The sequence below is a fragment of the Lupinus angustifolius genome, chromosome LG14 (assembly GCF_001865875.1).
Source record: "Lupinus angustifolius cultivar Tanjil chromosome LG14, LupAngTanjil_v1.0, whole genome shotgun sequence".
NCBI lineage: Eukaryota > Viridiplantae > Streptophyta > Magnoliopsida > Fabales > Fabaceae > Lupinus > Lupinus angustifolius.
The window spans coordinates 12,793,925-12,808,729 of record NC_032022.1 but is presented as its reverse complement, the minus strand read 5'-3'; the positions used below and the strand labels follow the sequence as shown (position 1 = coordinate 12,808,729).

The 14,805-nt window shown below is 33.3% G+C and overlaps 2 protein-coding genes across 2 annotated transcripts; both read left to right on the top strand.

Moving 5' to 3' along the window:
* On the top strand, nucleotides 1,942-6,737 carry LOC109327044. Its single transcript, XM_019560027.1, has 4 exons — nucleotides 1,942-3,557; nucleotides 4,079-4,293; nucleotides 4,430-4,653; nucleotides 5,508-6,737. Exons 1-4 carry the CDS (start codon nucleotides 2,105-2,107, stop codon nucleotides 6,307-6,309), a joined length of 2,694 nt encoding a protein of 897 aa, XP_019415572.1. The 5' UTR covers nucleotides 1,942-2,104; the 3' UTR covers nucleotides 6,310-6,737.
* LOC109326983 (protein disulfide-isomerase-like) lies at nucleotides 9,492-13,494 on the top strand. The gene is made up of 11 exons (XM_019559942.1): nucleotides 9,492-9,761; nucleotides 10,333-10,363; nucleotides 10,460-10,747; nucleotides 10,836-11,024; nucleotides 11,128-11,253; nucleotides 11,519-11,656; nucleotides 11,742-11,861; nucleotides 12,017-12,134; nucleotides 12,513-12,625; nucleotides 12,907-13,139; nucleotides 13,240-13,494. The coding sequence occupies exons 1-10, from the start codon at nucleotides 9,592-9,594 to the stop codon at nucleotides 13,135-13,137; spliced, it is 1,524 nt and encodes a 507-aa protein (XP_019415487.1). The 5' UTR covers nucleotides 9,492-9,591; the 3' UTR covers nucleotides 13,138-13,139; nucleotides 13,240-13,494.

The following is a 14,805-nucleotide window of genomic DNA, read 5'->3' as shown; positions in this document are numbered from 1 at the left end:
AGTGTACGTGAATAATCTAATCTCAACATCTTTATTCCAATAGTTTTATGAAATCATTTAGTTAGTTATTAACATAATCAAACAAATCAAACTTATAAAAACCCACTAAGAACAATAATCTTTGATTGAAAAACTGGTACCGAAAAAAGTTCTTGTGGTTTCGACAAAGACTTTTTAGTGAACTAATATATGAATACTTTAGAAAAAAATCAATTAATATAAAACTTTGAACAAAGTTCTATAAAATTAAATACTTCAAATAGTCTTATAAAAAGGTACTATGGAGTCTATAACAAAATTAGCAAAACCACACCACTATTGAAATACTTCAACCTAGTTAAAAAATAGTTTTTTTTCGATGATACAGGTTTTGTAACTGTTATTGTACTTTTATATAAATTTAATAGTGTAGAATTGGTTGTACCTAAAGTACGCTAACCTTTCCTAACTTAGAGCACGGACTAATAAATGAAGCATTAAATAAATATAATTTTTATATGAGTGTAAAATGTGTAAAGATTTAGCTAATTGCATTTCATCATCTACTATTTATTTAGATTACTTTTTTAAAAAAGTCACCAACAATCAAATATTATTGATGAGTTATGTAAGGACAATATATAAAACTCATATACAGTTAGTGTATACATCCTTTTCTTTTTTGATATATTATCACTATAACATTTATATATGAGTTTAAAATCTATGAATTGTTACTGTAAAGTTTTTGCACTTTTAGCTTATCGTCCATCATTGGTTTATATTACTTTTGTTTCTGAGTCAATGATAGTTAACATATGAATGATTGATGATTTTTTACAATATAAACAACATTTACATTATCAGTATATATATATATTAAATCATTTATATATTATTAATTATTTAATGACATAGTATTATGTTATAGGTAGTATTTAATTCTCACCACACTTAAAAAAGTTACATGTATTAAAGTCTACTATTTCTAACACAAAAAATTCACACGATAGAGACAACAAAATCATGCAAAACAAAAATAAATGACAATGGACCATTTTTAACCACAACAACAAAATACATATCCCCAACATCATCAATCTCCATACCATTTTAACATTTTTTATTTACATGCATCCCCTCCTTCCTCTTCCATTACTTTTCTTCAATTAAAAAAACCAACTCTCTTTATTAGGGTATCAATTCTCTCTAGTAATGGATAATCAGATACTAAAATGTCAGGGTATAATAAGTTTAAGAGAGTAATATTTATACACTAGCAGTCTAATTTTTTTTATACAGTCAGTATATTATTTAGAATTATTTTAAATTACTTTTATCGTGTCAATAATAATTGAAAAATAAATGATAGATTATATAATAATAATATAAAAAATTCCTATATTGTCAATGTATATACTTTTCTTTTAATGATTTACAAAATAAAATATTTATAAATAATTTAAAATTTAGATCCTCAAATTTTCTTGAAAGACAAGAGTCACCATCCCGTTGAGTAACAAACCCTCTTTTTGGTTCCACATCTTTCTCCAACCCGTATGTGTGATTGTGCCAGAAGATATGATTGATCAGAAAAATATTTAATAATTATATTATAACCTAAATAATTTTTTTCAACCAATCAGAGGTGATGGTACATTGGCTGACACAAGAAGTGAGATAACAGATGTGCTTACCTTTTCGTATCACCAAGAATATATCCTCATATTGGGTAATGAACTAATCAATTTTGAATTACGTGACTATCATTCTCAATAAGTGTCAATCTGAAACTTTTTCCTAAAATTACACGTCGTACCCAATCCTCTATTACAATGTGGATTCCTCTTATTCTCCCTCCCTGATTTGCATGAACGGTGATCCTTCTCCCTCTTCCATCTCAGCCGTCAGATTTAATTCTCTCTCTGATTTTTCCAAATCAAGTTAACCTCAAAATCCAGACATGAGTGAACAGATATAGTAACTAACTGTCATAAAATTCAACAAACACTGCCTCACTCATTTACTTCATCTCCTTCTCCTTCTCCTTCTATATATCACTTTCCATTTTCCAATAATACCCTTGGTGGTTTTGTTTGGTAAATTATGCACATTCATCGTTGAAATGGGTTGCGGTGGCTCCAAGGCGGAGGAGTCTCCGTTAGTTACCCTCTGCCGGGAGCGGAGAGATTTCCTTAAAGCCGCGTCGGAGCAACGATATGCTCTTGCTGCAGCCCACGTCTCTTATTTTCACTCCCTAAGAGATATCGGCGACGCGCTGCGTAAATTTGTCGATAACGATCTCATCATTGCCACCGCCTCCTCCACCACTTCCTCGCCGCGACTCACATTACCCTCCGACGAAGGAAAACCACACAAGAAGAAAAACCACTCCTCTTCTTCCACTTCAATTTCTCACGTAGTAGAAGAAGAGATCGAGGGCTCTCATTTGAACTTGTCTTCCGGGTCGGATTTTTCTGATTCGGGTCACATTCATGTCAAAGATAGCACCGGACACGTGGCATCTGAACCTTCTTCTTCTTCTCCTTCTCCTTTTGGTTATGAACATCGAGATTTTGAAGATTGGAACCAACCTCAAACTTTTGCTTACTACATGAAAAGATCAGCTCCTCATGGAAAATCAATGGTGTATCAAGAGCCAGAGAATCATGTAGCTTCTTCTTCACCGTATGGGTATCAGAACGGTGGTGGATATGGGTACCAGAACGGTGGTTTCTTTGGGTTTCAGATTGGTTCTTCGCCGCCGCCGCCGGTGAGGGATTATGGGTTTTATTCTCAGCCGGGGCCGTCTAACACAACTCCTTCTCCTCCGCCGGCACCGCCTTCGCCGCCGAGAGCCTCGGCGTGGGACTTCTTTAACTTGTTTGACAGTAACGAGAACGGTTACCAGCCGGGTTATCTTAACGGGTACAGGTCGAATACGAGTAGCCCGGATTCGAAAGAGGTGAGAGAAAGGGAAGGGATTCCTGAATTGGAAGATGAGACTGAGAATGAAGTGGTGAAAGTGAAGCAACAAGTTGGTAATGTTAACAAGAATGAGAAGAATAAGAAGAAAATTTATATGGAAAAACATTCTAGAGAGAGAGATTTTGGTGAAGGTAGTTCTAATTCTAAGGCAGTGCCATTATCACAAGAACAGAAACAAAGCAGTAGTGAGGGAAGTTCCAAGACAGTGAGATTCCATGGCAGTGATGATGATAATCATGATGATGTTGATGATGATGATTCTTCGCTATCAGTTTCGGGTCATGAGGAGATTAAGATTAAGAGCAGTCCTGATTCGGTTATTTCGAAAAGCTCTCTTAAAGAAGAGCGAGGGCGAAAGAAAGGGGTGAGTTTTGAGGTTGATGAAGTGCCTGTTGTGACAATGGTGGATGTTGAGTCTTCAAAGTCGAGTAGTATTACCACTTTGTCTGCTCACGGTACGAGGGATATCCATGAGGTTGTTGAGCAAATTAGAGATGAGTTTGAGACTGCCTCTAATTTTGGAAGAGAGGTTGCTGTTCTGCTTGAGGTTTACAAACCTCCTTATCACTCCAGGCTTGCTGCATTAAAAGGTATTGATCGACATTTTTATCTCCTTAAACTTGATCACAATGTTATGGACACTGGTTGCGTGTCGGACTATGTTTATGTAATCTTCCATGGTCTCAACAAAATTTGATAGCATTGAGAAGAAGCTATTTACTAAAACAGTAGTGGTTGCTAGTGTTACTAACGTATATCTTATGCTGAGTGTTACTGATTATATTGAATGCGTGAGTTTACTCCCTCTACAGATAATTACTGTGCGCAATCTTGTTAATATAGACAGGCTGTGCTAGAATGTATGACAAATTCATAACCAAGTTGAATAAGTATAGTTTTTCTTCTTTCAACTATGCACCCCTGGGGTTTATATTCCAATAGTCCAGCTTCCTTGAAATAAAATTTTTACTGCATGTTTTAGCCGGGGTTTTGTTGATCATCTTTTCTTTTTTTAATTTTTATTCTCCATGCTATTATTTACAGTTAGTCCACTACCATCTTGTGAATATTAGTTAACAGATTTAATGTCTTGTTATGTCTTCATATGCAGTAATCTTTTCCAGAATCTTGCAGATGGTAGCACCTTCCAGTCTACCTTCGCATCCTCCATCTAGACCGCCTATACAATTGTCTTCTAAGGCAATGAGATTGGCAAAAGCATATTGTGGGGAACCTGGGAAAGACTACAAGACAAACCCTGAAAACATTTCATCCACATTGGAGAAACTTTATGCATGGGAAAAGAAATTATATAAGGAAGTTAAGGTATTGAAATTAATCAATAACATGTACTGTTTGATGTTAAGGTATATCAATGGTCAACATAATTTTGTATATAATATCATACTTCTTGGTTCATTTTAAGTTGTGCTTTATATTCATATATTTTTAATGATCTCAGGATGAAGAGAAGTTACGAACTCTTTATGAGAAACAATGCAAGAGACTCAAAACATTGGATGACCGAGGAGCTGAATCTAGTAAAATTGATGCCACTGAGGCATCAATAAGAAAGTTGCTGACAAAAATCAACATTTGCATCAGAACAGTTGAAAGTATATCGGGGAGGATACACAAATTGAGAGATGATGAATTGCAGCCTCAACTTGCCGAATTGATTAATGGGTATTGCTTCACTTATTCACTGTGCTAAATATCTGTCAGTGCTAGGTAGTAATTTCTTACCGGAAAGATATAATTCTGATAAGAAAATATGTCCAAAGTACAATTTGTTTGGCAATCTCTGATTCTCTTCCCCTATAAGGATTACACTGAATATGCATTACGCAATCATATATTGATGTTTTTGTTGTTCAGAGCCACCAAAATTTGAAGTTTCACATTATTGATTTGAAGTCTCTGTGTGAATTTGATGAGTTAATTATCTAATTGTTATCAATTTTTCTGTCTTAAAGAGTCGAGCAAAACCCTGTTTTGTTCTCCATGATGCTTCAATTTACATTATCCCCCACATTCAATTTCACTAGTTTAGTCCCTCAAAGATATGATTTGGCTAAATGCTACTCCTCTGTCCATCTAAGCATGAGAAATCCCTAATGGAATGTCTAAGTTTACAAATTAGTGCCTTGCTTTCTCCGTGAACGCTAATATTGGAGTCCAGCTGGACATAAGAGGCTTCGAATGGCTCCTGGCGAGGTGCTTAACATGCCAACTCAGACATTCCGTTCAGGATTTTTATTTCAGATGGACAGGGAGGTGACATTGAGCCAAACTATATCATTAAGGGACTAAATTGATGAGAAATAGGCTTCACTGACAGTGATTATGTCTCGTCAAGTGGAAGTGGTTGAGGACTTGTTTACATCATTATTATTGTTCATATTAGCCTTTTTTTTGTTTTGGATGGCAAAATCCAGTGTCTTCCAACATTGTTGAATTATTTTCTGGAGTTGGTTGTTAAGGAGCTTGGTATCTCAGTTTTCTATTTTCTTCATTTGATGAGCAAATTTTGTTGGCAGATTGATAAGAATGTGGAAATTCATGCTCAAATGCCACCAGAAACAGTTCCAAGCAATCATGGAGAGTAAAACCCATTCTCTTAGGATTAACACTGGTTTACAAAGAGATGAAGGTTTGACAGCCATCCTAGAGCTTGAAAAGGAGCTTCTGAATTGGTCCAGTCAGTTCAACAATTGGGTTAAGACTCAAAAATCATATGTTGAAAATTTAAACCAGTGGCTCATGAGGTGTCTTCATGATGAACCTGAAGAAACAGCTGATGGTATTGCCCCTTTCTCTCCGAGTAGAGTTGGAGCTCCACCAATTTTCATAATTTGCAATGATTGGCATCAAGCAATGACTAGAATTTCAGAAAGAAGGGTGGCTGGTGCCATGCATGAATTTGCACAAAAATTACATGAGCTATGGGAGAGGCAAGATGAGGAGCAACGCCAGAGAATCAAAGCAGAGTTTCTCACAAAGGACTTCGAGAAGCAGCTTAGAACGTTACGAACAGAAATAGGTAGCTCAGAACATGAGCATGATAAAGATTCAAACAAGACTGCATTGTCGAATTCTCCTTCTGATGGTGTTTCACCACTAGATGATCTAAAGGTAGATTTAGATTCAATGAAGAAGAAATTGCAAGAAGAGAGGGCCAGGCATAAAGAAGCCATTAAGCTTGTTCGTGATGCTGCTTCTAATAGTTTGCAAGCAGGTTTAGTTCCCATTTTTAAGACATTAGAAAGTTTCACTTCGGAGGTGGTGAAAGCTCATGAGCAAGTCAGGCTTCAAAACAATCAAGACGCTGGAGACTCCTAGAGATGCTTCCTATTTGGTTTCTTTTGACATGATGAGATTGGATTTCCTAGTGGCATTGAAAATTTTGTAACTAACCACCAGTTTTGCAGCTAGTTAATCTTACTGCATAAGAAAGCACCTCTTGGAATACCTAATTGAGGTTTGCTTTGAACAAGTTTCCGGGGCTTCGATGTCCAAATGTCGGGAATGGTCATCCTGAATCCACCTCCTCTAACACTCATTCTACAGTTAGGTAAAAACATTTACAGAAAATTCATTCATTGATTGATTGCTCATATGTATTTGTATATGTTGTTGCATATGCCTAGATCCTAGGAGTATGATCTTATTAGGGAGCAGGGGATGTTAGTAGAATTTTCAAAAAATGGTCTAATGAGTTAAAGTATGCTATAGTTTCCTGCAATCTTGATTTCTTCCCTCTTCTTTAATAGCTATTGTCATTTTATTTAAGCCACATCGATATGCCCAAAAGCTGGTAGTTGGCATCACTTAGTGAAAAATATCAGTGCATGACATCAGTTTTCTTGCAACTTTCTTGTCATGCAATATGATACTCTCAGGACACAATCTTGATGCATAAAACTAGTTATGCCAGTTTAAATCTTGTTTAAACGTATCAAAATTCAAAAGACTCTTGCTTAAATGTTTTCAATTCTCTCAGAAGTATAAGTTAATCAAAAGATTATCTCTGCTGCACTCGTTTGTTCATGGAATTTCCATTAGAAATTTAGGATAGCTATTAATTGGAGTGCAATTTCTTTTACTTTTAGTGTATGTGGTACTCTACGTCCAGTTCTGATACACAACCTAGCATCTCCAACCCATATTTAATACCCTCATGGTAAGGGTACCTTCTGTTTGTTTGTGAAGTCATCTTAAGCTTATTTCTTTAAAAACTAACTCAACATTTGAAACATAATTTATGTAAAACATCATGCCGAAATTTAATCAAGCCGACCACACCTAATAATACGAGAAAAATTGGTTGTTGTTGTAACTCAACATTTGAATAGTTAACATTTTTCTCATACACTAGTGGTTCACATATTAATCTCAACAGTTTATTAATCTACCATTTATATTTTAAATTTACCCAAATGAGAAACCCAATTTTTTTGGTTAACGTATATGCTAGGTGGAATAGACTTGTAATTTATCTCCAACAATGAATTGCTAGTAAGCAAGTATGCTTAGGCTTAACGGTTGGACTAAACCAGGCTGGAAATGAGTCGAACCAAGCCGAACCAGAACTCAGCTCGGTTTAGCTCGGTTCAGCTCGATAAGGATTGGTTCGACTCGAAACTTGACTCGAATTCAATACGAGTTATTTTTTAGCTCGAGTTCAGCTCGATTAAAGTTCACAAACTATTCGATTCATTTCGAATCGTTAATTCAGACAACTTAAATAATTAATTAAAATTTGAAAAATAATGCAAAACGTCTTATATATAAATATAATCTTGCTTATATATATATATATATCATAACATTAAATATAAAAATAATGTATGAGTCATAATAAATATAAAATTTAGTCTATATATATATATCGAGCAAACTCATGAACCTAACAAGTCGAACTATATTCAACTCAAGTTCGACTCGTTTATTTAACGAACTCAATTTCTAGCTCAAGTTCAACTCATTTGGTTCATGAACCAAGTTTATTGAGCTAACTAACAAATCAAATTTCGAACGAATACCAAATTGGTTCGGTTCATTGTCAGCCCTAATATGCTCACAAATGTAGCACATGGGCTTAGAAAACAATCTTTGCCACAACCTCATTCTTGTTCTCATGACTATTAATTGAAAAATGTTTAAATTTCCTATTCACACACATGAGTCAATATTTTTAAAAAAATGCTCATTTTTTTAGTTTTGACAATGTAGAAAACCAATGTTTTTCCAACCAAAACTAGAAATTTTTGTTTGTCCTAAAATTAAAAAGAATCTTTGGTCAAATAATGAAATAAAATTAATTTGTCAAAACGTGTAATGAAGTTAAATGAAAAAGTTTACAAAATTAAAAAGAATCTTTGACCAAATAATGAAATAAAATTAATTTGTCAAAATGTGTAATGAAGTTAAATGAAAAAGTTTACAAAATATTTTTTTACCGTGAGAAGTAATATAAAAAAGTTACATAAATTTTCTTTGACCAAATAATGTGACTATTTTTGTATAAAATCTTAATTTGATAATTAGTTTTTCCTAATTAGTAATACAAAATTAATTACTAATTTCATATTTTTTATTTGGCTCATATTAATACTAAATATAAGAGTAAGTTATACCTACATGGCCTAAGATTTAACTCAATCACATTCCCAACTCATTATACATATTTGAAACATAACAAACTTTCCTAAAGGTGACTGTAATAACATCCATCTTCCCCATAAGGATACTAGCGTAATATATATGTATATAAATTAGAAGTAATTTATATATATATATAAAAGATGGTTTCTCTGATAAGATTTTAAAATCTATGTACTATCGATACAAAAAAATTTATATTATAAATACATCAATCATTATTGATTTGTATTACTTTTGATTGACAGTTAATGATAATTAATATATGATTAGTGAATTATTTGTAAACATTATAAAAAATACTTACATTGTTAACATATACATATTAATTTTTTATGTAGGCGAGTATAATTTACATTAAATAGTGCAAAAGTTGACTTCAACATTTTAATTAATTTTTTTCCTTTCAAAATTCAAAGTTTGAAATTTTAATATGTGAGTGGAAAAGAAAACTTATATATATAAAAACAATCAATAAAATTTTATCAGTACATTAAAAGCTAATTTTAATTAAAATTCTGTTATATATTAGTAGTAAGGATTATTTTCATTTTTATTAATGAAGAAATAAATATTACAAAAAAATAAAAAAAATAGTAACATAATAATATATTTTTTATCTTTTTATACACACAAAAAAATTAATACTTGATTCACCATTAATAAAGATTCTTTTTCAGAAAAGTTATTGGATATTTCTAAGTTATTCTCCTCATGTCTGACAGGAGCAATCCAATTACATTGTGCCACGCAAGAGAGAACGCGCACGTGGAAAGCGTAGAGTCGTCGTGTCCTACGTAAAGTCCAGGAAAAAGAAAACACATGCTGACGTGTTCCCTCTTTTCACTCACGTTCGTCTCATTCCATTTCTACTCTCATTCACTCACTACAAAACCCTCTTCACATCTCACAAATACTCACACCAAAAAATTTCAAAACCTCTACAGAGGAATCGTTGCAATGGCGGTTAAGCTTTCGATATGCTTCCTCATCTACGCACTCTCTCTCTCTCAGATATTCGCTGATGAATCCGCGGAATCGAAGGAATTCGTTCTTACATTGGATCACTCCAACTTCTCTGATATCGTTAGCAAGCATGATTTCATTGTCGTCGAGTTCTATGCACCTTGGTATTGTTTCGATTATGCTCATTCTTTTGTTTTTCTTAATCTTTTCATATAGCATATGGCCCGTTAAGATTAAAATAAGATGATTTTGAATTCATCTAGAAAAACGATTTCTGTTGGAGAAAAAAAAAGTATATATGTCCTGATTGCGATTTCTACACACTGTAACTGCATCATCAATAATTCATATTTAATATTTTACACCAAAAGTGCATATTTACAACGAAAGTAGTACATATGAAGAAAAAGTCTGTCATGCAGTAACTATATATAAATATTTACGAAGTGCATTAATATGACATAATTTCTGTTTTTATCTTTTATGTATATCAAAAAATCTATTTTGTGTTTGATTATCATCATGGGGATTACTTTTAACAAAAGCTTTTTCCTATGAGTGATTTTTTTATTTGTTAAAATTAGTTTTATCGTGCGAAAAAACTGAAACAGTGTCTACTCTGAATGTAAAAGTTCATTTCATGAAGGCATAATGATTTGTTGGCTATATTAGTAAATTGCAGTTTTATTTCTCTTAATTATCAGTAATTAATTTATTTTGTTTAAATCTTTCTAGGTGCGGTCACTGTCGGAAGCTTGCTCCAGAGGTATTATTTGTTCACTTTTTATTTTATTTTGTTTCCATTGAATGTATGCAGTTTGATTAAACAAATGCTGATTTGCTATCATATTTATTTATGCAGTATGAAAAGGCTGCTTCTGTTCTGAGCAGTCATGATCCTCCAATTGTTTTGGCTAAAGTTGATGCCAATGAGGCCAACAACAAAGATCTTGCAGCTCAATATGGTGTTCAGGGATTCCCAACAATCAAGATTCTAAGAAATGGGGGAAAGGATGCTCAAGTATACAAAGGCCCTCGTGAAGCTGATGGTATTGTGGACTATTTGAAGAAACAAAGCGGTCCTCCATCTGCTGAAATTAAATCTGCAGATGATGCCACTGCTTTCATTGGTGAAAACAATGTTGCTATTGTAAGTGGCTAATGATTGTTCTTTTACTTTATTATTCTATAAGTCGTATTATTATTAGCCTTGAATCTTATTTTCCTATGTTTTCCAGGTTGGGATTTTCCCCAAATTTTCTGGGGAAGAGTTTGAGAACTTTATTGCAGTAGCAAAGAAGTTGCGTGCTGAGTACGACTTTGCCCACACCTTGGATGCCAAACTCCTTCCACGAGGAGAATCATCAGTGTCCGGGCCCACAGTTAGGTTATTCAAGCCATTTGATGAGCTTATTGTTAACACCCAGGTAATGATGATTTCTGTAGATTGATTGCTCCATCTTACATATTTTAGTGTTTTTATCTCACTTGGCTGTATATAGTTTTCTCATGGTTGTCTCATGCTTGTAGGATTTCAATGTCGATGGTCTAAAGAAATTCGTTGTAGAAGCTAGTATCCCCGTTTTGACTGTCCTTAACTCTGATCCAAAGAATGCCCCTTATCTTGAAAAATTCTTTACCAGTTCTCGTACGAAGGTAATACACTATCTATGCCAATTCTGTTCCTTTAATGTTATGCTGTAGGGTTCACCTTAATCTTACTGTTTTAGCAGTATTTTGTACTTGTTAATGAGTCCCTCCTTCAATTAGTGCCCTCCTCATGAGTTTATTACCATTCTGAACATCATGGCATTTTCCAAAATTTGCTTGATTTCCCTAATTTTTTATTATTTTTTACTTCGTTTCCCCTGCATTTTATCTTGTCTCCCAGAAATCTAAATTTAGATTTTGAATTTGGTAGGCAATGTTCTTCATTGACTTCAATGCTGAAGGTGCTGAATCTTTGGAATCAAAATACCGTGAAGGTGCTGAACTATATAAGAAAGACGGCATAAGCTTTTTGATTGGAGATCCTGAAGCTGGTAAAAGTGTCTTAGAGGTGTGTATTGCATAATGTAACATTATGTTGTTATATTCTTTGCTTAATATCAATCTTTTACATTATGAATGGCTTGTCTTGGCAGTATTTTGGAGCTAAGAAGGACCAATTACCTTTAATTCTCATACTACAAGATGATGACAAGAAATTCGTTAAATCCAATTTGAAGGCTGAGGACATTTCAACTTTTTTGAAGGATTACAAGGTGATGCTTGTTTCTTTTGCCTGCTTTCACTTTGGTATTTATTTTACTAGAAGTCTGGATATATAGTCTGGTTAACTCTTTAACTTCAAATATTTTATTATGGCTGTTATTTGTAACTGAGATTGTTTTTTACCATATGCCCCCCCATATTTCAGGATGGAAAGGTTGCACCACATGTGAAGTCTGAGCCTATTCCGGAATCTAACAATGAACCTGTTAAGATAGTAGTTAGGGACAATCTTCAGGACATAGTTATCAACTCTGGAAAGAATGGTATACTTCATTGCTTCTTCTATCTGCTTTTATTCCATTAATTATCATATAAATTTTGCTCTAATTAAATAGTGTTTCTAAAGTAATTATGTTCCCCGTATTGATTGACAGAGCATTGTAGTCCAACTGCCATGATGAAATAATGAATGAATCCTTGTAGAGTTCTTGTAATATCAACCATTACATCTTAGATACAATTTTACCTCATTTCTAGGACTGCCAAATTTCCCTTTCAGTATTTTGTATGCCATCAATCCTTTGCTGTGATCCTTGGTTTTTGGTATAATTTACATGCAGGCATGCATCACTTGTGTTTAGTGGTGTGTCTTGATCTTATAGAGTTAGAATAATATAACTAATAACACACACTCCTTGCAGTTCTTTTGGAGTTTTATGCTCCCTGGTGCAGTCATTGCAAAAATTTGGCTCCAATATTGGATGAAGTTGCTATCTCATATGAAAGTGATGCTGATGTTGTTATCGCAAAGCTGGTAAGAAATGTATCTAGTTTTCAACATTGTTCATTCGTTTGAAAATAGTCTCTCAGCTTGTGGAGATAAGGCTGTGTATATCTATCCTCTTCATACCCCATTAAGTGGGAGTCTCATACATGGGCATATTCAGCTTGATAACTCCTAAACTGAATGTGATTGGGTACAAAAAACCATGTCGCATGACTCTATGTGTGCAGACTTTAATAAATGCATTTTAATGAACTACGTTTATTTTTGTGCTAAAATTTACTCTGCTCATCATATGTGTCACCTTCTAGGATGCAACTGCCAACGATGTCCCAACTGAGACCTTTGATGTCCAAGGCTTTCCAACTTTGTACTTCAGATCATCAAGTGGAAAAGTGTCCCCATACGATGGCGATAGGACCAAGGAAGCCATCATAGAATTTATTGAAAAGAACCGCGATAAACCTGCTCAACAAGAACAAGCAAAAGAAAAAGCAGAAGAGAAACCTGCCCAGAAAGAACAGGAAAAAGATGAGCTTTAAAGGTAACTATTTGGGCATGTCATAAGTTTCGCAATCTGATTCTAGTGAACACTACACTTGCAGAGTTTCTATTAACATATTGATATTTTTTGCCCCATGCAGGAAAGGAACGGTTCCTTCTGGAGCACACTTAGTTAAATGTAGGATCTACAATTCTACATCACTATGTAGCTCTAGTGAATCTTAATTCCAATGTATACCTTTATCTTGTTGCTTTTCTCTTAGTGATGTTTTTCTTAATAAAACGGGAGTTTTTGTTTGGCGTAGTTGAGTTTAGCAGTGTAAAAGTGGCGGTTGTTTATCCTCCCCGAGTTAAATTAATACAGATCATGAATGAATTTCCCGTTTCTCTAAACATATGTGTCCTTTATAGTGTTTATACAGCATTTCAGTTTTAGACTCAATAATATGAATAATTGAATTGATCATACACGATAAAGGATGCATGGTTCACCAACCCAAAGCGGTGTAACTGGATCCGAAGAATTCAGGACCACAACAGTTTTCGACTTCATAATTGTTCGTCTCGGCTAACTAAAATTAGACAGCATTTTCTCGGCTATATATATTCTAACATAGCCACGGTCAAATGCTTGAAGTTTAAAGACAGTAACTGAACAGATTTAGACAATTTACTTTAGGAAGCGTTGTCTAATCTGCACCTTACAAATCGTGAAAGATCATGCTGTATAATGATAGAGACAACCAACTTCAATCATTTCCACACTGGAAAATGATATATTCTCCTACTACATCCTCCTACTTATCCTCCTGGGAATATAATATAATACTTTATTTATTAATGATTGGTTTATAAGGACATGTGTCATTTCCTTGTAGGTAGAAAGATTAATATGATGATTTAGTAGAAGGATATAACATTATTCTTGAATAAATTAATATGTATAATTGGTTGGAGATACTATTGGTGCATGAATAAAGAGTATATAATTATATTACTTTATTTGAGAATTTATTTCATTAAAGAAAGGCATAAAATGAAATACATTTTTTTCTTTTCATTTATTTATAAAAATCTTTACAAATCCTCCTATAAAATGATTTGTTATATATTCTCTTATTACTAGTATGTCGTATTTGTCGACTCGCGTTCTTATTTATAATATTAAATATTAATTTTTTATTTTAGCAAATTAGAATGTTTTTTGTTGGAAACTTTATGTTATAATTTTTGTATTTATTATAATATTCAACTTAAAGTGAGATGTATTAATATAGTTATTTAGGATTATATGATTTCATTATAGAAATAAAAGAAAATAAAATCGTGGTAGTTATTTCAAATTTTGACATTATATATATAGTATAAATTAATTATAAGCGAAAAGTGTTAAATTCTAATCATTAACACTCATGTGTACAATTTTAAAATAAAAATAAAAGGAAGTTCATATTTTCTTGGGTACATTGGAAATAATAAAGAAATAAAAATATGAGATAGAGATCCAATTTTAAAATCTGAACCGCTTTAGGAGACACGAAGTTCCAAACTTGAAAAGGGAATAATTTCCCGTAATAAGCTTTATTGAATTATAATGAGCTTTATTGTTTTAGTTTCAAATATAATTTTGAATTTTGAACCAGTATAATATTTTTTGGATAATGTATAAATGTTGCACTAATGAAGTAAATGAGAAGTTATTGCTA

What these genes read in the sequence shown, in the direction of transcription:
- LOC109327044 (XM_019560027.1), top strand. Translation starts at nt 2,105, where the DNA reads ATGGGTTGCGGTGGCTCCAAGGCGGAGGAGTCTCCGTTAGTTACCCTC. An exon ending in CAGGCTTGCTGCATTAAAAG is followed by an intron (nt 3,558 to 4,078) that starts GTATTGATCGAC and finishes CTTCATATGCAG; the next exon opens with TAATCTTTTCCAGAATCTTG. An exon ending in AATTATATAAGGAAGTTAAG is followed by an intron (nt 4,294 to 4,429) that starts GTATTGAAATTA and finishes TAATGATCTCAG; the next exon opens with GATGAAGAGAAGTTACGAAC.
- LOC109326983 (XM_019559942.1), top strand. Translation starts at nt 9,592, where the DNA reads ATGGCGGTTAAGCTTTCGATATGCTTCCTCATCTACGCACTCTCTCTC. An exon ending in TATCAACTCTGGAAAGAATG is followed by an intron (nt 12,135 to 12,512) that starts GTATACTTCATT and finishes CACTCCTTGCAG; the next exon opens with TTCTTTTGGAGTTTTATGCT. An exon ending in ATGTTGTTATCGCAAAGCTG is followed by an intron (nt 12,626 to 12,906) that starts GTAAGAAATGTA and finishes GTCACCTTCTAG; the next exon opens with GATGCAACTGCCAACGATGT.